The 24,616-nt window shown below is 35.2% G+C and overlaps 5 protein-coding genes and 2 pseudogenes across 7 annotated transcripts; 5 read left to right on the top strand and 2 right to left on the bottom strand.

Annotated features, from left to right (window-relative positions):
* Window positions 1-1,310: 1,310 nt before the first annotated feature.
* On the bottom strand, window positions 1,311-1,944 carry LOC104776458 (large ribosomal subunit protein uL15y). The gene has a single exon (XM_010500535.3). The coding sequence runs from the start codon at window positions 1,875-1,877 to the stop codon at window positions 1,437-1,439; it is 441 nt and encodes a 146-aa protein (XP_010498837.1). The 5' UTR covers window positions 1,878-1,944; the 3' UTR covers window positions 1,311-1,436.
* An 83-nt stretch (window positions 1,945-2,027) lies between these two features.
* Window positions 2,028-4,184, top strand: LOC104776457 (uncharacterized). Its single transcript, XM_010500534.3, has 9 exons — window positions 2,028-2,274; window positions 2,359-2,468; window positions 2,592-2,710; window positions 2,819-2,916; window positions 3,034-3,121; window positions 3,213-3,350; window positions 3,447-3,549; window positions 3,760-3,881; window positions 3,972-4,184. Exons 1-9 carry the CDS (start codon window positions 2,213-2,215, stop codon window positions 4,023-4,025), a joined length of 894 nt encoding a protein of 297 aa, XP_010498836.1. The 5' UTR covers window positions 2,028-2,212; the 3' UTR covers window positions 4,026-4,184.
* Window positions 4,161-5,334, top strand: LOC104778834 (uncharacterized; annotated as a pseudogene).
* A 742-nt stretch (window positions 5,335-6,076) lies between these two features.
* Window positions 6,077-7,096, top strand: LOC104778833 (uncharacterized). Its single transcript, XM_087507223.1, has 3 exons — window positions 6,077-6,521; window positions 6,662-6,784; window positions 6,885-7,096. Exons 1-3 carry the CDS (start codon window positions 6,077-6,079, stop codon window positions 7,094-7,096), a joined length of 780 nt encoding a protein of 259 aa, XP_087363349.1.
* A 1,297-nt stretch (window positions 7,097-8,393) lies between these two features.
* LOC104776456 (ubiquitin-conjugating enzyme E2 variant 1A) lies at window positions 8,394-10,604 on the top strand. Its single transcript, XM_010500533.3, has 5 exons — window positions 8,394-8,628; window positions 8,897-9,036; window positions 9,825-9,950; window positions 10,047-10,173; window positions 10,354-10,604. The coding sequence occupies exons 1-5, from the start codon at window positions 8,598-8,600 to the stop codon at window positions 10,407-10,409; spliced, it is 480 nt and encodes a 159-aa protein (XP_010498835.1). The 5' UTR covers window positions 8,394-8,597; the 3' UTR covers window positions 10,410-10,604.
* A 350-nt stretch (window positions 10,605-10,954) lies between these two features.
* On the top strand, window positions 10,955-12,899 carry LOC104776455 (putative peroxygenase 7; annotated as a pseudogene). The gene is made up of 6 exons (XR_015595425.1): window positions 10,955-11,137; window positions 11,452-11,553; window positions 11,729-11,814; window positions 12,083-12,177; window positions 12,320-12,444; window positions 12,572-12,899. The product of XR_015595425.1 is annotated as a putative peroxygenase 7 (transcript).
* Window positions 12,900-16,876: 3,977 nt separating this feature from the next.
* Window positions 16,877-24,598, bottom strand: LOC104776454 (mediator of RNA polymerase II transcription subunit 23). 2 transcript variants are annotated; one of them, XM_087508778.1, is made up of 19 exons: window positions 24,277-24,566; window positions 24,087-24,186; window positions 22,971-23,984; window positions 22,618-22,855; window positions 22,114-22,331; window positions 21,802-22,003; window positions 21,432-21,703; window positions 21,157-21,240; window positions 20,953-21,035; window positions 20,634-20,796; window positions 20,121-20,537; window positions 19,922-20,035; window positions 19,719-19,844; window positions 19,491-19,639; window positions 19,014-19,254; window positions 18,129-18,915; window positions 17,864-18,045; window positions 17,516-17,619; window positions 16,877-17,415 (listed from the first exon to the last, which is right to left on the bottom strand). In XM_087508778.1, the coding sequence occupies exons 1-19, from the start codon at window positions 24,432-24,434 to the stop codon at window positions 17,211-17,213; spliced, it is 4,857 nt and encodes a 1,618-aa protein (XP_087364904.1). In that variant the 5' UTR covers window positions 24,435-24,566; the 3' UTR covers window positions 16,877-17,210. The 2 variants fall into 2 exon arrangements, with proteins under 2 accessions (XP_087364904.1, XP_087364903.1); XM_087508777.1 differs by having other exon boundaries at window positions 16,893-17,415; window positions 20,953-21,047; window positions 24,277-24,598.
* Between the last annotated feature and the right edge of the window lie 18 nt (window positions 24,599-24,616).

Here is a 24,616-nt window from a genome sequence, read left to right as displayed (position 1 = left end):
TAAGGATTAATTATTTGTCCTTAAAAAAATTAAAGAATTATGTCTTTCGATTTGGTGACCTCTATGACCCCATGAAGCTTGTGTTTTGGTTAAGAACGGAATTAACTGTTTGGTTATAGCATGAACATAGTAGGATGGTCGATCATGGTGGCTTTTGGCTTCAATGCGGCTGTGAGGTACACACCACAAAGACTGAGAAAAAAGCTTTATACCAAAAAAGGGCGAAATTCTTATTGAGATTGGCTATGATAAATTAACTTCTGTATCAGTCGGGGCTGTGATATCATATTGATGACTCTCATCGTATTAAGAGACAAGTATCCATCATTGTTATGATGAAGAAGTGAGAAGACTCGTAAAACAGCTGACTCCATTGCTGACTCTCACAATCGTCATCAACAACGTTCAGCCTGTTCATTCTGGTAGTTCTCTTACAACATCAGTAGCTCTAAGCTTGATCAATTTTGAGGCCACAGTGAGATCAATTTTATGGTACAAAAAGGTGTAGCTATTCGTCTTGTGCTCGGTTACAAGATGGAATCTGGTGTAAAGGTATACTGTTACTAATCCTAACAAAAAAACTCGCAAACATGATAAGCTTTGACGCTGGTAATGATGCACGCGATCACAGGGCATATGGATATGAATGCAAACGGGGACAGTTCTTTAGACAAGTGTTCTGCTTTTAATCATCTATAGAACCAACTAGAACAGAGAGAGGTAAAGAAAAAATTCTTATCGTTTGAGTATCCATTTAAGTTTCTGTGTATTAACACTTGGAAAAGTTCAGGCTTCACTAGCAGAGGCTAGAGTAAGACAATGGGGAGGGGGAACAGATCAAGGTGAAGAAACTGAAGAGATAAAATGTGATGAGAAGAAATATTCTATTCAGATGGTGAAAACAATCAAAAGAAATGGTCACTGAACAAGTCATATATAGTACACTGGTAACAGCCAGAACGAACAATAAAGAAAAACAATCATGGTGGATTCCTAGATCGATCAAGCTTAACTTTGTTATAAGAAACAAAACACTTCTGTGACATTTGAGTTTAAGGTTTACTACGCATACATTAATATCATCCTTCAAAACAAACAAACTCAAGTTGAGTTTCATGACATCTAATGCAACTAAAATTTCTAAAATGAACAAACTTGGAAGTCTGTAATTACTCAATTTCAACAACAATGCAAGAAAAAGTCAGACTAATGCAAGGCAATGATCACAAGAACATAAAACACTCGGAAATGCAGATCAACAAACCAAAAATGAGATGCAAAAACAAAATCCCCAAATAACACAGGAGCAATTATATAATCCATAACCATTGATTAAAAGATCCCTCAATTCCACAAATCCAACAAAACAGAGTTCCAAAAAAAGCTTGACAATAATAATAATAATAATTAAAAAGAAGAGACTTTAAATTTAAAACCTAAGCAGTAAGGACAACAGCACCACCAGCTTCCTTAATCTTCTTCTCAGCAGTCTTAGAGATAAGCTTAGCCTTCACAACGAAGGGCTTGTTCTCCGGCAAATGACCTTTCCCCAAAACCTTAAAGAACCCATGCTGCGTCACATCGATCAATGGAACATTGTCTTTGCTCGATTTCGCCTTCACCTCCTCGGGCACAAGCGACCAGAGCTTGTCGAGGTTAACGATAGGGCAAAAGAACTTGTTACGGAGCTTGTGAAAGTACCTCATACCAACTTTGCCGAAGTAACCTGGATGGTACTTGTCAAAGAGGATACGGTGGTGATGCATACCTCCAGCGTTACCACGACCTCCTGGATGCTTGCGATGCTTTCCGATACGTCCATGACCGGCGCTGACGTGTCCTCTCTTCTTCCTGTTCTTCTTCAACGCCGTCGCCATTTCTGAGTTTTTGAGATCTTTAGGGTTTTTTTTGGTGAAATGTGAAAGGAAGGGTTTTTATATAAAAGAGATGCGGCTAGGGTTACAAAGAAAGGGTTTTTTTTTGTATTTTTGGGGCTTTTTAATAATTTGGGCCTTGTTTTATAACCCGATCCATGAGGCCCAATAGACTTTATCCCTAATATCAAAATTGAGTGTTCGTTCTCTCTCACTTCGAAATCGACGACAGTTGATCGCCGCCGTCCTTTTACAGCTTCCTCTCATAAACCCTAAAATCCCCGCCGAAGCTTAAACCTTTTTTACCAGAGTTTCAAGCTTTTTTTCCATCGGGAAAGATGCAGCACGATGAGGTTATATGGCAGGTCATTAGGCACAAGCACTGCAGTTACATGGCCAAGTATGTGTTCAAATTACTCACCTTTTTCATCTGATGTATCTCAATTTGTTGATGGGGTCTTGTTTTTTTTTTTTTTTTTTGTAGAATCGAAACTGGTATCTTCTGTAGAAACCAATATAATGTAACGGGAATCTGTAATCGAAGCTCTTGCCCTCTTGCCAATAGCAGATACGCTACTATCAGAGACCATGATGGTAATTTTGTTTTCAATTTCTTTCAAATTGGATTCAGAAATATTCAATCTTTGAGCTGTGATTTTGCGTGTTGGAATAGGACTCAGAAAGATACAATCTTTGTGTTGTTGTTTTTCTATTCAGGAGTGTTTTATTTATATATGAAGACTATTGAGAGAGCTCACATGCCAAACAACTTGTGGGAGAGAATTAAGCTGCCTAGAAACTATGAGCAGGCTCTTGAAATGATTGACAAACACTTGGTGAGTTTGAGATCTTAACTGCTTTCTCAGCACTTCCTTCTTCTTCGATCTTTGTGTAAGATCTGGGGGTTTAATTCTCTTTTTTTTTTCTTTTCTTGCGTGTGACAGTTGTACTGGCCTAAGTTGTTGCAGCATAAGGTTAAACAAAGACTGACTAAAATGACTCAGATGCGTATTCGTATGAGAAAACTTGCTTTGAAAACAAGGTCTTGTCCTCTTCTGGTTTTTTGTTTGTGGAGTTTGTGTATCTTGTTTGATTTACATGTCTCTAGTTCGCTTCTTGTTCTGATTAATTAGTTGGTGTTTATGTTTTCGAATGACAGAGAGGTAATAGTCCCTATGCCTAGGAGGCAAATGAAGAGGGAGCAGAGGAGAGAGGACAAGGCTGAAAAAGCAGCTTTGTTGGATAAGGTCACGATTTGTTTTTTTTTTTGGGTTTAGATTTTACTTGTTTCACTTTAGTTCTGAGGGTTTAATGATAGTGGTGGTTCTTTTTTTACAGGCCATTGAAACCGAGTTGTTAACTCGTTTGAAGACAGGCATCTATAATGACATATACAATTACCCTGAACCTCTGTTTAACAAAATTCTTGATGATGGAAAGGAAATTGTAAAGGAGGTTGAAGAAGAAGACGAAGAGGTACTTTTGTAGTAGCGCGCAAATTTGGTAGTAGTCCATCTAACCTAGATCCAACGTCTTCTTAATGATCTTCTTTTGTTAAATTATATATCTCAGGTTGGAGTGATTGAATATGTTGAAGGCGATGACGAACTCGAGGAGGAGATGGAAGATATGGAAGACTTCTCTGGTTTTCCATCTAAGGAGTCTTACCTTGAAGGTGATGATCATGATAATATTCATCTTCCTCCTGTTTCTTACCTTTTCACTATTTTAACTCAAATATTGAAATCTTGAGAAACTACTATACAACCCTTGTATTATGTCTAAATGCATTTGAGTTGTTGGTGATCTCTTTATAGAATTTTATCAGTACATATATTCTTTATAAATATAATTCCAATCATTAACTCTCTATCTCTCTCTACAGACTCAGATGATGAGGATGAAGATGATGCTGAGGAGCAAGTTGTGATTCATAAAAAGGGAAGAGCTTTAAAGAAGTCGGATGATAACGGAAAATCAAAGAAGAAATCAAGAGTAGTTGTCGAGGTGAGAATCCACAAACTTGGCTCTAATAAAGTCGCAAGCATAGACTTTTGTCTCTGTTTTTCTTACATATATGTGTGTATGTCTTTCAAGGTTGAGCAAGAAGATGGAGGCACAAGGGCTTCCCTGAAAAGCCTCAAACTTTGAGAAAGTTTTTGATACTTTTTGATTAAAAGGGTAAAACTTTCTTCTTCAGTAGTTGTGAGAGAGGCCTTCGGTTTTGTTGTAGAATTTCTACTTTTATCTTGTAAAAGCTTTTTAATATGTTCTTACATTTAAATTATGAAACCATTTACTTTCAAGTTACAAGATTTTGTTTTGATATTGTTTACTGAAAACGGGAAAACAAGAGGCCTTTGTATGAATTTACAGTAAAACAAGTCAATTTTACAATTATACTACGTAGCCAAATAAAGGAAAAATATAGATGTTGATATTTTACAGCTAATTATTCGATTACAAATTATGAAAATGGACAATTAACATATTTTAAACAGAGGAAAAATGGGAATTGATTAGACAAAAATAGAAAGAATCTATACAGTAATTATTATAAATACATGGTTTTACCACACTGCATCAACACAAGCTTGAATAAGCCCCTTGTGTGGAAGAAGAATCATAGTTTATAACCGAAGAAGATGGCAAGATCTTTCTCTGGTAAAGACGATTCAGCAGCTGTGGAGGATCTTCACAAGCTAAAGATGGCTACGTTTTTGAACAAGTCGTCAAACTAAACTGCTCAGGCTTCTCCGAAGACTCTGCTCTTCCCTCTAGTCTCGAAACCCGTTCACGTCGTCTCAAGTCTCTTCCGGTTTCGTCTTCACCAAGGAAGCTTCTCTCTCACTCCAAGAGCATGACAAGTTACGCGGAGAAGAAGAATCGTGGAAACGTTTCCTCTGTTTCTTCTTTTTCCAACCTAGCTAAAAACTCTTGTCCTTTGGATGCATCTGTTGAAGAAACCAAGTTTTTCTCGGGATGCAATTGCAATCCGAATGTGAATACTACACGAGGTGGCGCCCTTGGAGATTTCTATGATTCTGGGAGAATTGGTTCGAGATCAGCTAGGTTTTGTCAACGAGGTAAGATTCTGAATCCAACAACACAAACCCTGAACCTTCTTCCTAAAGAGAAGTCAAGAATCACTTCATCTTCACTAACAACCTCCATTGAATTAGCATCCCCATCGTCTTCTCTAAGACCGAAAGAAGGAATGAACAAATCGAAATCGAGGTTTTTAAAATCATGGTTTGATAAGTTAACCCTAGCACAAGCCATGGGTTGTTTACAAGGCAAGTCTTCATCCAAAAGCAAAAGGACAAAAGAGAGCTGCAACGAAGAAATTTCTTGGGAAGAAGAACTCAAGAAGGCGAAGAAGAGAGTCGCGAAGAAGAATCGAAGCTCAAGAAAATAATGTTCAAAAACTCGTCAAAATGTCAAATAAGGCGAGGTCTGATTCAATACTTTGATCGACTACTAGTAGGAATTTATAACTAATGATTTATGATTGGTTTCAAGTCCATAGATTTTTAACACGTACTACATGTCTACATTTATAATAATATTCAGGGATATGCTGATATGCATGATCAGCGCCATAAGAGCATGCAAACACTAACTAAGCTCTAAGCACATTCATATATATACATCGTCCCCTGTCATATATTCAAAAATAAAAATAAGGGAAACACTAAATTGCAAGAAAATACGAGACTAGTAGTTCGGGTTACCTCATACATATTGTACTTTTGGATACCAACCCTATATCGGTGAGGTCAACATCATGAACTTAGTCTCTAGGCACAAATCCAGGATCAAAACGTAGTCTCTCCAAATGATCGAACCCGTGATTACATTCAGGACTTAGAAATTAAGTTAGGGTTGTTTGAAGATAGATACGAGTCAATTATTATAACTGTCCTACGTAGCAAAATAAAAGGAATAAGATATACTTAAAGTAAATAACTGAGAATACGTATTTATGGAAAATGGAAAATGAAAAATTAACATTAATTTAACGTAGAGAAAAGGACATTTAGCAGACAAAAATAGAAAGATCTAAAGAGGAGAACAAGTAATTATAAATGCATGGTCTAACTCCAACCACGAAAGCATTGAATTAGCAAAATCATAGTTTCATCGATCTATCTCATACACACACAAAAAAGAACTCGAAACCCCTAAACCAACCGACGAAGATGTCAAGTTTTTTCTCTAGTAGAGACAATGCAGCTGTGGAGGATCTTCTTTCACAAGCTAAAGATGCTTACGTTCTTGAACAAGTCGCCAAAATCAACTGCGCTGGTTTCTCCAACGACTCTGTTCTTCCCTCTAATCTCGAAACCCGTTTACGTCGTCTCAAGTCTCTTCCGGTTTCTTCTTCCTCAAGTAAGCTTCTCTCTACCTCCAAGAGCATGGAAAGTTACCTTGGGAAGAAGAACCGTGCAGGAAACGTTTCCTCTGTTTCTGCTTTTTCCAAGTCTTCTTGTCCTTTGGATTCATCTGTCCAGGAAACACGGATATTTTCGGGTACCAAACGTACTCCGAGTGTGAGTTCACGAAGTGAGCTTGGAGAATCCTCAGGTTCTAGGAGAACCGGTTCGAGTAGTTCATCGAGATTCCCTCGTGGAAACGTGTCCTCTGTTTCTGCTCTTTCCAATTTCTCGGGAAAGTCTTGTCCTTTGGATTCATCTCTAGAAGAACACACAGATTCTCTCAGGAATCAAACATAATCCAAGAGTGCATTCACGAGGTGCTTGGAGATTTCTCAGATTCTGGGAGAATCGGTTCGAGTTCATTAAGATATTCTCGACAAGGTAATGTTTTGACTCCAACAACACAAACCCTAAAACTTGTTCCTAAAGAAAATCAAGAATCAGTTCACATTCATTCAATTCCTCCACTGAGTTAGCTTCACCATCATCTGATCAAGACCAAAAAGAAGGAACGAACCGGAAATCGAAATTGAAATTGAATACCAAGTTTTTATATTCATGGTTTGATAAGTTATCTCCAACACAAGCCATGGGTTGCTTAAGACATACTCCAAACAAATCATCACCAAACAGCAAAATAAAGACATCGGAGAGCAGCAACAAAGAAGTGTATTCGGAATTGGAAGAAGAATTGAGAAAGGAGCGGGAGTCATGCAAAGACACGGAGCGGGTGATACGAAAAGCAAAGAAAGCCCTCAAGAGGGTAAGGAGGTTGAGCTCTGAATCCAAATTTGATCAACTACTAGGAATGTTGTTTTGACGACTAGTACTATTTGCAATTTTATCATGATCTTTTTTTATTTTAGTTACAACTAAATATTTAGTTGTAATTTTCTCATGATCTTTTTTTTTTTTTTTTTTTTAAATTTTAATTACAACTAAAAATTTAGTTGATCTCTTGTAATCCAAAAAATTTAGGCCATGAAAGGATACTACTTTTAAATTCAGTTTTTGGATTTAGTTTCTGAATTTTAAATTCTCGTACTTCAACTGTACATTTCAAACTTGTTTACTTTGTTCAGTAAGAACTTCGTCGGAGATCTCGATTTCGATATCTTCCTCTTTGTCTTCTTCTTCATCAGATGCCATAGTTTCAATCACTCTCTCCATACTTTCTTTGATAGCTTCTTTGATACTTTCTTTGAGTAGCTCTTTCCCTTTCTCAATGATCTCCTTCTTCATCTTGGACGCAATTGAAGCAAGCGACGTACCGATTTTTCTCATCATCTTTGGAAATTTTTGAATTTCAAATTATTTTTTGTTGGAGACAAACTTAATTTGTTTTGGTCTCTAGTCTTAAAAATATTATATTGTATATGGTTCCTTTTTGATCGGATTCTACCAAAAATTCGGATATATACATGTATATTCAGATATATATATGTATAAATCTTTTTTTAGTCACAAGTACATAAAAGTATATATGTATACATAGAATTTTAAAATTTGTAACTACCAACTTAAGAAAATAGATTTGTATACTTATAGTAATCACCATGTCGATCATGTACTTTCCAAGTCATGAACATAATATAAAATTGGTCAAACCAGATTTTTTTTTAAAAAATATATGTAAAATAAATAAATGAGAAAGCATCAAGACAATGATTCTCATATTAAAAAAAATTATGATATTTTTTCAAAGATTGGAAAAAAAAACTACTATATATTTTGATAACGAAGAATCCATTATCCATAGCTCAAATTAATTATGGAACATGTTGTTTAACTATAATCAAAATGGATTCGAAAGGATTGATTCTCTAACCTCAATAAGAAAATTTTAGCCATTAATACAAAGCATAAAATTTATTTTGAAAAATAACCATATATGACAAAAGTCTTTTTTTTTGGTGAAAATATATGACAAAGTCTTTTATCAAAATATAAATATTTATAAGTGGGTCAACAAATATATTAAAAATATATATATAGAATTTTAAAATTTGTAAGAGATTTATAGTTTATTATTTTCTTTAGTAGGCTATAGAAATATAACCAAAACATATATAATAAATACATTATAAGAAAGAAAAAAAAAGGCACTTTCTCTTAATAATAATATCCCAATTATTAGTAATTATTTTCCTATCGAAAAAGCCTTTCTTCTTCTTCTTCTGCTTAAAACAGTACTCTCTCTCTCTCTCTCTCATTTTTGTATCTCTCTCTCTCTCTCACCTAACCCTAATTAATCGTTCCTGAGATTCATATCTACGATCCGGCGATGAGTTCGGCGGAGGAAGCCAAGGTCGTTGGTAAGTTAGTACTCCGGTCGATTTCTCTTCCCAATTTGAAATTTTTGAGATCTAGTTTTTTTTTTTTTTTTTTTGTATTTATTCGATTTGCAATAGTTTTTTTTTTTTTTGTTTCTCGAGCTTCTTATTATAATCAGAATGTGACCGGATCTATGGTCTCTGATTATCTCTGATCTAATTGGAAATGATTGATTTTGGGGGGGGGGGGGGGGGGGGGTAGTGATATAATCTAATTGGATTTGGATTTGTGTGTTTGGTATGATGATAGTTCCGAGGAATTTTAGATTGTTGGAAGAGCTTGAAAGAGGTGAAAAAGGTATTGGAGATGGTACTGTCAGCTATGGAATGGATGATGCTGATGATATTTATATGCAATCTTGGACTGGCACCATTCTTGGTCCTCCTAATGTATGTCTCTCTCTCTCTCTCTCTGTCTTTGTGTGTCCTCTCACCTGGTTTAGATTTTTATCTGTGTTTTGATGGAGTAAAGTTGCAATCTTTAAACATTTTTTTAGGAGATAATTTTGTTTGGATTGGATTTTTCGTGTTCATACATTTTTTGGAGTTTTCTTCTACTTTCTGCCCCTCTGTTTTGGGTAATAGTGCTACTAGTTGTCTGGCTTTTACTTGAATTGATATGTATGTTAGCTGTGTTATCTTTATGACCCTTTACTCTAAATTTTCTGTATTTACATATTTTGATTACTATTGATTAGAGTGGACAAAAAGAAAGACGGCAATTTGTTGGTTTGTGCTTTTGAGTTTTGAGAAGTTTGATGTTTTTTCTTGGTGATGAATGAATATTAGACTGCTTATGAAGGGAAGATCTTCCAGCTGAAGCTGTTCTGTGTTTGATGGTGTAAAGATTTAATTTTTTAACATCTTTAGGAGAGAATTGTTAGATAGGTGTTCATACATTTTTGGATATGATTTGGAGTTTTCTTCTACTTTTTGTCCCTCTGTTTTGGGTGATAGTGCTAATAGTTGTCTGGCTTTTTCTAGAATTGATATATAACTGTTAGCTGTGTTATCTATTAGACCCTTTACTCCAAATTGTCTGTAGTTATATTTTTTATTATTACTATTGATTAGAGTGGACCAAAGAAAGAAGGAGAGTCTTGGTTTGTGCTTTTTAGATTCTGAGAAGATTGATGTTTTTTTTTTTTAATTTTTGTGTGGTGATTAATGAATATCAGACTACATATGAAGGGAAAATCTTCCAGCTCAAGCTGTTCTGTGGTAAGGAATACCCAGAGAGTCCACCGACTGTTAGGTTCCAGACCCGGATTAACATGGCTTGTGTTAACCCAGAAAGTGGAGTGGTAATCACCCCTTTGACATCATTGCTTGCTGGTATATATGTGTGGCTATGGATATTTGCTTATTCTATAACAAGTTGTATCGAAATGTAAAATTAGGTTGAACCGAGTCTCTTCCCTATGCTCACTAACTGGCGGCGAGAATATACAATGGAGGACATACTGGTTAAGCTGAAAAAAGAAATGATGACTTCGCATAACCGGAAGCTAGCTCAACCCCCGGAAGGTACATTTCTGTAATTACAAAACCAAAATGCGGTGTTCAATTACTGTCATGGATTGATGGGGATGACTGGATGAGATATCGCTTTCTGTTTTGAACCCCTTTGATAGACAAACTTGATTGAGAATGTTTGCTTTTGAGAAGTCTTTAGACCATCGGTTTCTAATCAAAGTGTTTCTCCAGGTAACGAGGAAGCTAGGGCAGATCCGAAGGGACCAGCTAAATGTTGCGTGATGTGAAGAGAGGTTTGGGGGAAATCAGCAATTTGTATTAATATTAATAGAAGGAACAGTGTACTGTATATAAACATCATTTGAAGCTTTGAAATTGCCTACAAACTTCCTAATTTTATAGTCGTGTTTGAGAATACATATAATATATATATCCGTCAAAAACAGCTGATGATTGTCTTAATAAACCCTTTTTTCTTCCTAGTTCGTAGATGAGTTCTAACTTGTTCTTTGGATGCCCCAATTTTATTTGCATGCTCCAATTTTTTTTTTCAAAAATGGTGAATCCTAAGTTGATTTGCTACTATTATCCACATGAATGCAAATATCTCATGCAAATAAAATGAAGAGAACGTTTAATGTCAGCATTGATGAATGAACAAGGAGACTTTGAGTAGAGATGGCACCGTGTAATCGAAGAAACGGATGGTAGTGAATAATAATTAAAAAAAATGTGAAGAGTCACACACTTTCTGATCCTTTTGGTATAAAATGAGTAACGCGTCTACGCATGACAATACATGTCCAATACACATAAATAAAGAGGACACACACAAATGATCGGATCTTTAATTGTTTATGTATAGCTAACACCTAACGAATAGCTCCTAACCTAATATAAGAAAGCTTATGTTAGTTTTAGTGTTCTGTCATCTCAATCATCCCCATCTTTGATATATTTCTCATGTCTCATCGGGCTGGATCGCCTTCTTCTGTTTCCCCCAAATCGTCCAAAGGTAAATGTATTCATGGTTTTAGCGTGCGCCACTACATTAATTTGAACATGTCTCCAATTTTTTATATATAAATAATTATGTAAATTCTTTAACAAAAAAATAAAAAATAATAATAATTATGTAAATTTCAAATATGCATATAATATAATTAGGGTCTACAATTTTTGAAAAAGGTTTGGCAAACATCAATTACACGTTTAATAAAAATATACATAAGATCCATAAATAGGATGAAATGGTCCTAATATATTGTTTCTTGTAATCTCCTATTTTTTGGGAAAAGTTAAATGTAGTTTTCTTTTTCTTATTGTAAGTCGAAAGAAAGGGTCAAGAAGGAAGGACAGCATTGGAGAAACATGTGGCCTTCTTCGACAGGAACGGAGACGGCGTCGTATATCCGTGGGAAACCTACCAAGGTAAACAAAGTTACAAACATACACTACTAATTAAGTGAAATTTTTTTGGACCAAAAAGTACGAAGTAATTAATAAAATATGAATTCAGATTTTTGATGTGTTGCTTATTCTTATGTTTTTAACTTATAAAAAACATGTATTTCTTTCGTTGTGATGTATATAACAAAAAAAAAAGGATTTAGAGCGCTCGGGACAGGGCGTCTCACGTCGGCTATTGTTGCTATCTTCGTCAACATGGGACTCAGCGGGAAAACTCGTCCGGTATCAATCCATAATGATTTATCTCTTCTTTCTTTCTTTTTTTTTTCTCCACTCTCGGTTTCGCAATGCGATCAAGCAATATCATACTATTAAGTTGGGAAATAAAAATGGTAACGGCTAAATCGAATCTACTAATGAAACAGATGGGAATGAGTATGTTTGGTTAGGTTGTTGACTTGATTTTAATTTGTAAAGAATCTATTTTACACCATTAGGATGTAGCTTATACTATATATTTTTTTGAAGCCATTGTGTGAATGTTAAGTAGGGAAAGGGATTCTCGCCGTTGTTTCCAATAGAAGTGAAGAATAGTCGTTTTGGCATTCATGGTAGTGATAGCAACGTCTACGACAAGGATGGAAGGTTTTTACATGATCTTTTCTTTTATTAAACAGAGAAAACAATGCTTTAGTTATCCGAGTGTGTGTTTTTGTGCGTGTTCAAATTTAAATTACAACATACAACTTCACAAATGTCGTCATTGCATTCTTCCTAGTTACTACAGATTTGTGGAATCAAAATTCGAGGAGATATTCAAGAAGCATGCTCGTAAACATAAAGATGCTCTCACTTCAAAGGAAATTAAACAATTGCTTAAGACGAACAGAGAACCTACGACTTGAATGGATGGTTCGTTAGTTGTTTCTCTAGCTATCTTACTAAAGTTTTCCTACCAAATTAAAAATTATAGTCACAACAACGTAGTAAGTACCATGGCACGATATTTGCTTATACTTGCGAATATATAAATGAACAGGGTTTCAGCTCTTTTGGAATGGCAACTATTACAGAACTTGGCCAAAGACAAAAATGGGTTGTTGACGAAAGATGCAGTAAGAGGCGTCTACGATGGCAGCCTTTTCACACAACTGGAGAAACAAAGATCATCATCTTCTTCTCGTGGCAAGAAACAAAAGCTACCTTAAAATTTTTACAACCATTTCATTATATATGTTTATGTGAATCTTCTTACATTACTACTATATACTTTTTTATTATGAATATTTATATAATTATTGTGTAATATTGTACAACTCCGATTTATATAAATTTATGAATTATATCGTCATCCAAATTCATTACAACACTTGTCAAAATAAAGTATTTAAATTACTTAAGGCCACTTTATCATCTAAAGATAATTTAAATTCTAAATCTATACTAATAAAAAGTAGAAACTATAAGCTCGTTAAGGCGTCCACATAGGATTTTAAACAACCAATAGAAATTTGACATATCATTCATTAACATTTTTTAAATTTCCAGAATTTTTTAGAAAAAGTAAAATTTTTTAAATTTATGGAAATAAAAGAACTATGTACAATATCTCACATCGGGTAGAAAATTTTTAGACAATGGTTCAGAACCAGTATAAATAAGATTAATATGATTACAACAACGAATGAGCAGGAAAGCTTGATTTATCAGGCATCCAAGTTTACAAGTTTTATTCGGTTTAATCTGTTTTTTATTTGATCAAATTAAAAGCTTAAAAAGTTTTAAAAAATATTATAATATTTAAATTTTTTAAAAGTTTAAATATTATAGATATTGAAACTTTTAAAAGTTCTTAGCTTTTAAAAAGTTTTTAAATATTATAATTTTTAAATTTTAATAGTTTAAAATATTATAGATATCGAACTTTTCAAAAGGTTCAAATATTTTATTTTAAAACCTTTTAAAAGTTTAAAATATTATAAATATTGAAACTTCTAAAAGTCTTAGCTTTTAAAAGGTTTCAAAATATTATAAGTTTTAAATTTTAAAAATTTCTTAGCTTTTTAAAGGTTTTTAAAAAATTTTAGTTTATAAATTTTAAAAATTTAAAATATTATAAACATTGAAACTTTTAAAAGGTTCAAATATTAAAAATATTTAAACTAGAATGTTTTAAAATATTACAATTACTTAACCTCCATAGAAATTTTAAAATATTAAATCTATACTAATAAAAAATAGGAGCTATAAGCTCCTAAGGCCGTCCACATAGGATTTTAAACAACCAATAGAAATTTGACATATCACTTATTAACATTTTATACAATTTCCAGAATATCTATATTAAGAATTAATTTAAACAACCTATCATGATTTGACATATCATTCATTCACATTTTTTAAATTTACAGAATTTTTTTAAAAAAGGAAAATTTTAAATTTATGGAAATCAAAGAACTAAGTACAATATCCCACATCGGCTAGAAATGTTTTAGACAATGGTTCAGAACCAGTATAAATAAGATTAATATGCTTCCAACAACGAATGAGCAGGAAAACTTGATTTATCAGGCGTCCAAGTTTAAAAGTTTTATTTGGTTTGATCTGGTTTTTTATTTGATCAAATTAAAACTTTAGACAGTTTCAAAAAAATATTATAATATTTAAAAATTTTAAAAGTTTAAATATTATAAATATTGAAACTTTTAAAAGTTCTTAGCTTTTAAAAAGTTTTTAAATATTATAAGTTTTAAATTTTAAATGTTTAAAATATTATAAATATTGAAAATTTTTAAAAGGTTCAAATTTTATATTTTGAAACCTTTTAAAAGTTTAAAATATTAGAAATATTGATGTAAAACATAAATTATCTTATTTATCTACATTTGTGTTTTTTTTTTATGAGCTGTAAAACATATTTTTGTGTATGATTTTATAGATAAGTTGATATTCTTTCATTAAATTTTCATTTTTGGGTTTAAGGAAAAAGGATTGACATCGCAAGACCTTAATTTGATGTTTGAGTCAAATTTTGAGGTCTAAAGAAAAAAAAAAGGACGACAAATGCACATGTTTTATTAGCTATACACAGACATGACCAGGATTATGGTTGTCACGGTTAAGGTTTATTAACCATCGGTTGTGGTTAGAAATTTTTGTAACCTTAACGAGAACCGTTTAACAAACGGTTACAGTTCAAGCGGTTACTGCTATATACGATTATGGTTATTTGATAATATGATACGGTTGATATTATTTGATGATATAATATAATTGATATTATTTATTTATAATTAATATGTTCTTATAGTGTTTTATTTGATGATTTATTTCTATATATCATATGATTCATATTAAATGAATAATTATTAGTTATTTTATTATGTTTTAAAAATATTATAAACCAAGTAAAGATTTTGGTTTGAGAAGTTTCTAAACGCGTGGATCTAAAACCAAATAAGTATATGGATAAAATTGTCAATAATTGGGTGCATGTGTTGACTATGCTCGTAATCATGAATTTCACAAATTTTATGAGAAAAGAAATGATTTTTTCTTGGAGTTTGATGGGTTAACAAGTTGTGTGGTAGTCTAAAAAAGGTTTTTCAGTGGAAGAATGTGAAGAAGTTGACGAGGAAGAAGAAGAAAAAGAGTATAACGAAGAACCAAACGGTAAAAGTTACGATGACAAATAACACAAAATTTGAAAATGAAAATGACAAGAAAGAATATGAAGAATAAGAAAACATTGAATAAAAAACACGAAAACACAGGTGGTAACGATCAATTAAATATGAAAACGAGTTAAATTCATGATTATAAAATTGTTTCGTTTTTCTGGTGGTCAAAGAAATAGTTTAGGATATGTGAGGTCATCAGTTTGATTTGCCTCGCCTGGACGTCAAGTTAAATTTATGATTTTTTTATCAGATTTGATTTTATAACACAACTGATTTTTATATTTTAAAAAATTGTGTATCTGAAACTTAAATTTTTACTTAATACTAATCTAAAATTTTTTATAAGATAATATTTCATCATTGTCATCAGTCACATACTCCCTCCGTTTCATAATATAAGATGTTTTAGAAAAGATTTTTTGTTTCAAAACATAAGATGTTTTCAAGTTTCTATGCTACTTTTAGATTAGTTTAATATTTTTGATTATACAGTTTTATTTATGATTGGTTAAACTTTTTTTAAAGTGATCATTTCTTATATTTTGAAAGAGAATGAGTATATATAATTTTCATCAAAATATATCAAATAAACCCACGCGTAGCGTGGGTTCAAAACCTAGTCTATACTAAATAAAAGTAGGAGCTATAAGTTCCTAAGACTGTCCACATAGGCTTTAAAACATCCAATAGAGATTCGACATGTCATTAATTAATATTTTTTAAAATTTCCAGAATTTTGTATATTCAGATGTTTTAAATGACCAATCAAAATTAGAGATCTCAATATTTAATATTTTTGATATTATGTAAAATTTCTATATTAAAATACTTATAAATAAGTGTATGTACAACATCCCACATCGGCTATAAAAGTTTTAGACAATAGCTGAGAACCATTATAAATAAGATTAATATGCTTCCAACTACGAGTGAACAGGAAGCTTGATTTAACAAGCGTCCAAATTTAAAGATTTAAAAATTTTTAAATATTACAATTACAAACTTTTAAAAGGTTCAAAAATATTATAGTTTTAAATATTACAATTATAAACTTTTAAAATTTTCAAAAATATTATAAATATTAAAACTCTATATAATATTTAAAAATATTATAAATACCTTATAGAAAGTTTAAAATATTATAAAAGTTTCAATGCGTATGGATCTATAACCGAGTAAGTATACAAGTGAAAGAATAATTGAGTTCATATGTTGATTATGCTGATCCATGAATTACACAAATTTTACGAAAAAGAGGCAATAATTTTGGTTTTGGAGTTTGATGGGTTACCAAGTTTTGTGGTAATTTAAAAAAAAAAATTGAAATGATTATTCAGTGGGAATGTGAAATAGCTGAGGAGGAAGAGGAAGAATAAGAGTGTAACGAATAACCGGACTAGAAAAATAATGATGACAATTATCACTAAAATTTGACAATGAAAATGACGAGAAGAAATATGAAGGATAAGAAAACAGTGGAAAAATACACAAAGACATAGATGGTAGTGGTCAATTAAATATGAGAAAATGAGATTAATTTATTATTCTAAAAATGTTTCGTTTGTCCCGTGGTCAAATGATTTTGACAAACGATTTAGTATATGCAACATCACCAGTTCGAATGTTCAGTCCGCCTCGCCTCTAATCTGATTCTTTTGATCAGATTTTTTTTAGCACAAGTGATTTTAAGATTTTTTTTTTAAAATTGTGTATCTAAAATAATTTTTTTGCCTTAATAGTAATTTAAAGTTTTTTACAAGATAATATGTCATAATTGTCGTCAACACAAAATTTATCAAATTAACTCACACATAGCCTGAGTTCAAAACATAGTTTCATAAATAAGAGAAACAAAATGTTATATACACAATACAAACAAAACAAGTTGTAGACCATGAACCAAATTTACCAGATGTGGAATAAACAATCTTCTGTGCTTCTATCGCTCTACGACTTTATCTCCACCCAGGACACACATTATCATCATCTGAGTGATTATTAAGAGGTGTTGGTCTTTGCAGTATTCTGATGAGCAGCTGCGTATATCGAAGAATTGGGGTCGGTTTTGAGGTGAGCGAGAAGGTGCTGTACATCTGGTCGGAGAGAATCTGCTGCTCTTCCGATTAATACCAAGATGTCTGGTCTCGGCTTGCTGTTAGTTTGAACAGCTCCCCCTTGTCCCTCGTAGTGAATAATATGGTGTCTGCAATAATTGACATCTAAATCATCCAAACAAATCCTCACAAGATAATATGTTGCAGGGTAAATTTTTGTACGGCTTGGGATAAAGAAAACATGCTTACAAGAAATCAATAAGATCTGCAATCTGGGATGCTTCAACAGGGGCTGTTGTCTGTGTGTTCTTTCCAAACACATCGACCAATGCGCTTAAGAGAAGGGCTAGCGTCTGTTGAAAAACAAAAAATGATCACCAAAGTCAAGTTACTAGAAATGGAAGATCGTTCTAGTTATGTTGTCTACTCGAGAGACTATGTATTAACATGCTAGAAGATGGCAACAATATAATATTTAAAGTTTTATCCAGCCATTGATATAAAATTTAATATGAACAGAATGTTACATAGACTCTCACAAGCATATACTTGAAAAGACTGACCACTTTCATCATATGGGTACAGCAATAAGAGTACCTTGTTAAAGAGCGTATGTGTGTTGGCGAGCCTCGGAAGCAGTGGCCCCATAATACGGAATACAACTCTGAGCATTGCAACAGATGTCACAGGTCGGAGATTCGTGATGATGTTATTCGTGCCATCAAGCCATTCTTGTGGGAGATTGCTGAAGAAAGCATGAAGCAAGGCGACTGTATTTCCTGGAAGAAGACACAGCGAGACACATGTAAAAAAGCAAAATCCAAACAAGCATCCACATATAGATCCAGTAGCTATAGCGTACCTATGGCAGTAGAGGTGTTGTCCTGAGCAGCCCATGTAGGATCCATCAAAGCGTATCCAAGAGCCGAGTCTATTTCACCTTGTGATCTCGTCCCGTCCTTAAGCCACCATGTTTCCCTTATCACACGTGATGCCTCCGAGTAAAGCTGCGTGTGAAAATCCGGAGGGAGCTGAGCCAACAAGAGCCCACAAGCTTGAATCAACAGACACGACAGTTGCTGACATGTATAACCGCTTCTAGAGACAAAGCTCGCCGTGTTGATACCAGGAATCAGACAATTGGACCGGCCAGCGCTCATGGAGTCCGTGCTCCCTCCTGAGGGAGACGTAGGCAGTACTGAACCTTGCCCCACCCCGTTTGCAGCGCCCTGGAACCCGTTTCCAGATTGAATGAGAGTCGATTGTATGTTGACAATTATCTGGACAAGCGAAGAGACAATCTGAGCAGCGGAGACGGGAAGCGAGAGGATCTCGATCACGGCCGTCTCAAGAACCAATTGAGTGTAAGTTCCTGGATCCTGGATCTGATAGAATGCTTTCTGGCCCTCAGAGGCGTTTGCTGGTCCAGGCTGAGATGTTCCTGGAGTTTTTCCATGAGGAGGTCTCGCTGAGCTGTTTAAGATGTCTGCCATTGAGCCAGACCTCGAGCTGCAGTTGCTGCTGCTGCTAAGTGGAGGTATAACGTTGTTTACGAGATTAAGCAGAAGAGTGGCGAAGTAATCTAGAGGTGGGCATACAGCTGCACCGGCTGGGCTAATGTACTGCGGGAATGATTCAGAGAATGGAATCTGCGGGAATGTCAAAAGAGTTGTTACGTTCTGTTTAATAAACTGTGGAAATAGTTACGGTCAAAGGTATCTGAACAGAATGGTGAAAAACAATATACCTTGCTGAGATCAAGTACTTTGAGCATGCGCAGAACAAGTTTCCCAGGAAGATGACCATAGAAATAGGCGAGTATGTCACGAACAAACGTGAATCTGAGAGGATGGTAAGCTAGAAAATGCGAGTGTAAAAGCAAAAGATTATCAGCTTGCTCCATCGCATTGTTCTCGATGAGCCTGTACACCACTAGTGGGATAACTGGAAGCAAACGCGCGGCAATATCATCAAAGAACGTCGGATACCTGCGTTCAAGACAATGAAAAGGCAAAACATTTTCCAAATTTTTCCAGAATGTACCACAAACTTACCAAATACAGATAAATAAAGATCACACAATTCCTGGTCATACACAAGTTTGCCAAGTTTTCATGGAAGGTTCCATCACAACAAAACCCATCAAACAATCAAAGCCATGTGATTAAGGGGATTTTTGTTAGGACTCAGTTATTTTGACGTTGAAGTGGGCTAGATATATTACCTGTCCTTCCAAGAAAGATGGCTACCAAGGGCCTTCTGCAAGTCATTTCGTTTGAACACCTGTGTGATAAGCCAATGCTCAGGAGACCCACGGTTTTGGCAGTAGTTTTTAATCCTCAGCAGAAGGTCTGGCGTTTTTAGTAGGCTCATCTGTAAACAAATTCAAAAAAAAAAATTGTATAATTTCTGTGATCTTAAGCTTCTTTTCACTTAAAAAGCATGAACGTACTGCAATTATCAAGGCGTGCGGATCATCATCACGATCAATGAGCGCTAGAAGAAAAACGTCGAGAGGAAGCATTTCATGTGTCCAGAAGAAAAATGCAAGATTTGCGCCTGCCTTGTCTAGTACTGCCTAAAAACATATCAGGATGCAATGTAAGAAGTTGGATCAAGCAAAAGTGAGGTCAATCTCTTCTGGTAGACAGAAACCTCTAAAGATTGTCCTTGCTGAAGATCTACATGAATGTGGTGGAGCAAAACATCGACCAAAGTGTATATGTTAGCAGTGACTTCTTCAGGAGAAACTTCTCTCAGAACCCGTGCCTGATAATAATCGGTTAGAAGAGAAAATCATACCACTATTAACTGTCAATCTATTCACAAATATGAAGAGCTAAGCAAAGCAAACCAGATTTGCGCTGTTGATGTTATCAGCGTGGCCTTGCATCAGCAGACAAGCACCAGCACATAGATACTGGCGGTGTTGAGGAAAACTGTGACCGAGGTATGTCACAACGTACGCGGGTTCAGCAGATGGTGAGAGAAGCTGAGTGCACTGGTTTATCACAGTTGTTTCAGCCTGTTGCCACGCTTGAATTGATAGGCCCCTCTTGTCTACCCGTCCAACCAAAGTGTCACGGAGAAGGGTTGGAAAATGTCGCATCGTCTTCTCTGACCATGTATGCTGACTCGTCGCGAGTATTTGTTCCAACATGGTTTGCAAATAAACTAAATGATCAGCGTCAGCGATACCACGTGTTTTGATCGTGATAGCAAGAGTCATGATGGTTGTGCGGTTTAATGTTTCAGTGAATTCAGTTGGCCCCTGGTGATAATAACAGAAGAACAATTATTTACACCTGAATCATTCTGGCACAGAATAAGGAGACAGTGAGTAATGTAATTCGAAAAGCCCACTTACTTTTCCCTCCCTTTTCACAGAAAAAAAGTCTCTGAGTGATAAAATGAGATTCATGCATAAGTTTTCAGCTAGTCTGAATATACGGTGGTCACCACGTTTTCCTTTCAATGCAGATATTATTTTAGTAACATCATACATTAAAGTTTTACTCTTTCCTTGGTATCTGCAAAAGGTGCATCAATAGGATCAGTGAACTTGTGTCATCAGGTCAAACAGCCAATATAGCGAAAGCTCTAGACAATTATCATCTAACTACGAGGACCCAGTTAAAAAGTATAGAAGGGTTGACTCCAATTTGAGAACTATTTGCTCGTTATACCTGTAGAGCGGAAGCAAACGATAATTCAGAATCTCAAGAACAAGCAACGTGACCCCAGGCTTGCTTAGCAGAGAAGCATTTCGCTGGGCCAATTGCTACAGAAAGTTAGTTAATCTCATGAATCGCTTATGATCAATAGATGATAGTAATAAAACATAAGATAATGAACGTCAAAAGGCAACAAGATAGAACCAAATAGCTTACACTGAAATGCGAACGAAACATCGAGTGAGGGGAAATCAGCAGCAATCTTGTGTATGTCTCAACCATTGCAATACTAGGAACAACCTGCACTCAGATGTTCACCAAATTCATTTTTCTCAGGATTTTAAAATCAATTATCAACATTTTTGAATAATTAAAACACTTTTGTTTACTAAACCGTAAGAAAACAGGTCACTAAGTAAAACTGGCAAAGAAGATGTTCTTCATAGATCAGTGCATCACTTAACATATATTGTGAGACAAAGGAAACAAACCTGGCTAACAAACAAAGCTTCTTCCATCTGAAGGGCCAATTTCAAGCACAAATTCATTGAAAAGCCAGATAGCAATGACATAGGTAACGGTGTCACTTCCTGCGTCATCATTACTCTGTCGTTTGGCTGTAATCCCGGCAACTCAGCCATGCCAGCTGAAGATAACCAATTTATAACTGTTTCACATGCTGGTTGTGCCATGGTGTAGGAAACAACCCAAAACATGCCAATCGACCTATCATCCATATTCATATAATCCATCATGCGCTCCCCTGAGAAACTCAAACAAGAAACATAATGAGAGGACGTTTTTCATAATCGGGAATTCTCTGCTTCACACTCCAAGCCATGCAATTGAAACCTAATGTACCTTTGCTTCTCCACCACTCATCGATTTGTTTTCCCTTCAATAGCTGTTCATTGTTAAGGTATGCCCTAGTCGTTGTGCTTAGTGACCAAATCCGTAGATTCTGACAACTGCTTACGAAGTCAAGCAACACACTCTGAGGATTATTGGGATCAGAATTTCTGTCTTCCCTGTGAAATGATAAGATCTTCCTAGTAGTCTCCACCTGAGAGAAAACCCAAATAGAGCACAAGTTGCGATGTCAAGCTCAACAAAAAAAGAAGTATAAATAACGGCATTGCAGCAGCAAACACATCAATATAATTGAGAAACGACCTTTTTAGCATCTGAATTCAAAGCAGTCATCACAAGCTCCACGCGTATTATTTGTGCAAGCAGCCACGTCACATGATTCGTCCGAAGAATATGGTTATCAACACCGTTAAGGCGTAAAACCAACTTGTCAATGAAATCAACAAAATCAGTACACCCACTTTTGATTAAAAAGAAGAAAATATCCGAGAAAACCAGCCACTCTTGCCAGCAATTTGCATCTGCATAGAGAGGGGGGAAAAGCAACAGCTACCAAATCAATACCAAACCAGTCTTAGTATAATGGTATCTCAACTCTTACTTTTATCTTTTTTTCTATCTAAGCCTAACTAATGAACCATTATAAAATTTCCAAACTTAATATCGACTAGAATATAACGTAAGAATGTAGTTTCTTTACAGATTGTGACAATTAGCAAAACCACTTTCTATTTCAAAACATTTTCCATAGATTTCAATGGAAGTGATAGATCAAAGACATGAGAAATAGGGAAAGACAAACATTGCCTGCGTTGGTTAGCTTAAGAAGCTCAACAATCCTGTCAATGATTGCCTCGCAAATCATGTCAGAAGTGAAAACAGCACCAGGGATGGGTGCTGCTTGTGGAGGTGGTCTATAACAAGGGGCCACAACAAGAACACGCTTCCACCAGTCCGGTGATGGCGTAGTGCGAATAGCATGTCTAATGCAGCGCACTGCTCTCTCCCAATCCAGGCTTCCTTTTGGAATAGACATCGCCAGATCCTGCCAGTATTGAAAAAGAAGAAGAGATGATTGAAGATCACAAATAGTCTGCCTAATGCAAAGCATGTACATAACTAAGCTATGAAACTAATCTCCAGAGTTTCATGGAAATCACCTCTCCATACAAAGGTTCACCAAGCACACTTGGATACGTAATTGGTGAATGTCGAAAGTGTGCCATAGCTTCAACTGAAACATTGGCAGTTATATGGGACACTATACGATGGGTACCAAATGTTGGACAGTGAAGATGTTGGTCCAACATAAGCATGTGCATGGCCATGGCATCTCGCCTCCGGTGTATCTCCATGATAAGAGTGAACAAAGCTTCATCATCAGGTATGTTCTCTATAAACTGTAGACCACTGCGCAACAACTCATAAAACGGAATCCTAGATTCACCCTCTTCTACCAACAGCCAGATCACATCCAAACAACTCCGCAACCATTCAGCTAAAGTTTTCTCAGATCTCCACGACTTTCCTGCAGAGTCCTCAGTTCCCAGATCTCTCCTGTCCCAGTTCACAAGCCAATTCATCATGTACTGGAAAATCTCAGCATGAGTAACAGGTTTTAGATTAAATTCAACACCAATCAAGATAATCTTGCAACTGAGCTGACGCAGACTGTTGATAGCAGCAGCTCTTATCCGTTGACTGTTTCTCATAGCAGTCTCTCTTACAGTCTGGCCTGCCCTTGCAATCATCTGCTGTCCATTCTCCAAAGATCTAACCTGTGGGAAAGACATTCCCGGCTCATTGCCTGAAGGTGATGGAGAACCAATACCATGAGCTGAAGGCAACAATGACGTTGGATTAGATGAATGATAATTCGACGAGCTAGGGACAATAGGATTCACAGATACAGGAACTAAAGACTGTGAAGAAGTAGCAGAAGAACCAGCCGCTGCTGCAGCTGCAGCTGCTTGAGCACTTTGTGTTATGGACGCCTCAGCAGCAGAAACCGAAGAGAGAAGGGATGGTAAAAAAGTATCCCAATTGATATAACTAATCCTACACAATGTACGCAATGCAAAGAGAAGAAACTCAGCACGAGGCGCATGGTTGCTACATTGAACAACCAAAGATATCAAAACTGACTCCGTAATCGTCCTCAATTGCTCTGGATCCTAATAAAGAGTTCGCAAAAAAAGCAAACTTTAATGTCTACAGAATCACAAAGAGAAGCTAAAAGATAGTATTTTTTTTTTTAAAAAAAAACGAAACTTTACATTGAATTGGGTCTGAAGCTGCTCAAAATCCAAAATAAATTGCTCGTTTCTTGGGGGTAAGTCTCTGTTGGGAGCATGAACACGCTTCTGTGATTTGTTCCTAAATCAAAAGTATCAATCTTTTTAATCAAATTCGATGGTCAAGTTGAGATTGAATCAATTAACAAATCGAACAAGGTAGAAAACTTACGGAGGATCTCGGAGGGACTCATCGGGCTTAGGACGGCTTCCTCTTCCTAAGTAGAGATTGAAGAGATCGATGATAGCAGCACGAGCAGGGTGGAATTGGTAAGATCGTGAAGACGAAGGCGTTGCAGCAGCGACTGTTGTTCGCTGAGATTGTTCCATTTTTTTTTTTGCTTCTTCACTGATTTTTTTTTTTTTTTTGTTTGTGTGTGTTTTGATTCTATTAAACCGGGAGGTGCCAAATTGGTATTAGAGGTTTTGGGTTTAAACTCTAAAGCCTCTCTTCAAGGAGACGAAAATGTCAACAGACACAAAGAACTCGAATTAAGTTAGTTGGCCTATTG

This window comes from Camelina sativa, chromosome 3 (assembly GCF_030686135.1).
Source record: "Camelina sativa cultivar CO46 ecotype springtype chromosome 3, ASM3068613v1".
NCBI classification, from domain to species: Eukaryota; Viridiplantae; Streptophyta; class Magnoliopsida; order Brassicales; family Brassicaceae; genus Camelina; species Camelina sativa.
This window is presented reverse-complemented; position numbering and strand designations above follow the sequence as displayed.

Coding starts and splice junctions, on each gene's coding strand:
- LOC104776456 (XM_010500533.3), top strand. CDS start 8,598: ATGAGTTCGGCGGAGGAAGCCAAGGTCGTTG. Junction 9,037..9,824: donor CCATTCTTGGTCCTCCTAAT/GTATGTCTCTCT, acceptor AATGAATATCAG/ACTACATATGAAGGGAAAAT. Junction 10,174..10,353: donor GCTAGCTCAACCCCCGGAAG/GTACATTTCTGT, acceptor GTGTTTCTCCAG/GTAACGAGGAAGCTAGGGCA.
- LOC104778833 (XM_087507223.1), top strand. CDS start 6,077: ATGTCAAGTTTTTTCTCTAGTAGAGACAATGCAGCTGTGGAGGATCTT. Junction 6,522..6,661: donor TCGTGGAAACGTGTCCTCTG/TTTCTGCTCTTT, acceptor ATTCTGGGAGAA/TCGGTTCGAGTTCATTAAGA. Junction 6,785..6,884: donor TCATTCAATTCCTCCACTGA/GTTAGCTTCACC, acceptor TGGTTTGATAAG/TTATCTCCAACACAAGCCAT.
- LOC104776458 (XM_010500535.3), bottom strand. CDS start 1,877: ATGGCGACGGCGTTGAAGAAGAACAGGAAGAAGAGAGGACACGTCAGC.
- LOC104776454 (XM_087508777.1), bottom strand. CDS start 24,434: ATGGAACAATCTCAGCGAACAACAGTCGCTGCTGCAACGCCTTCGTCT. Junction 19,255..19,490: donor CATCTTTCTTGGAAGGACAG/GTAATATATCTA, acceptor TCTTGAACGCAG/GTATCCGACGTTCTTTGATG. Junction 18,916..19,013: donor AAGTACTTGATCTCAGCAAG/GTATATTGTTTT, acceptor ACATTCCCGCAG/ATTCCATTCTCTGAATCATT.
- LOC104776457 (XM_010500534.3), top strand. CDS start 2,213: ATGCAGCACGATGAGGTTATATGGCAGGTCATTAGGCACAAGCACTGC. Junction 2,711..2,818: donor AAATGATTGACAAACACTTG/GTGAGTTTGAGA, acceptor TGCGTGTGACAG/TTGTACTGGCCTAAGTTGTT. Junction 3,550..3,759: donor TAAGGAGTCTTACCTTGAAG/GTGATGATCATG, acceptor CTCTCTCTACAG/ACTCAGATGATGAGGATGAA.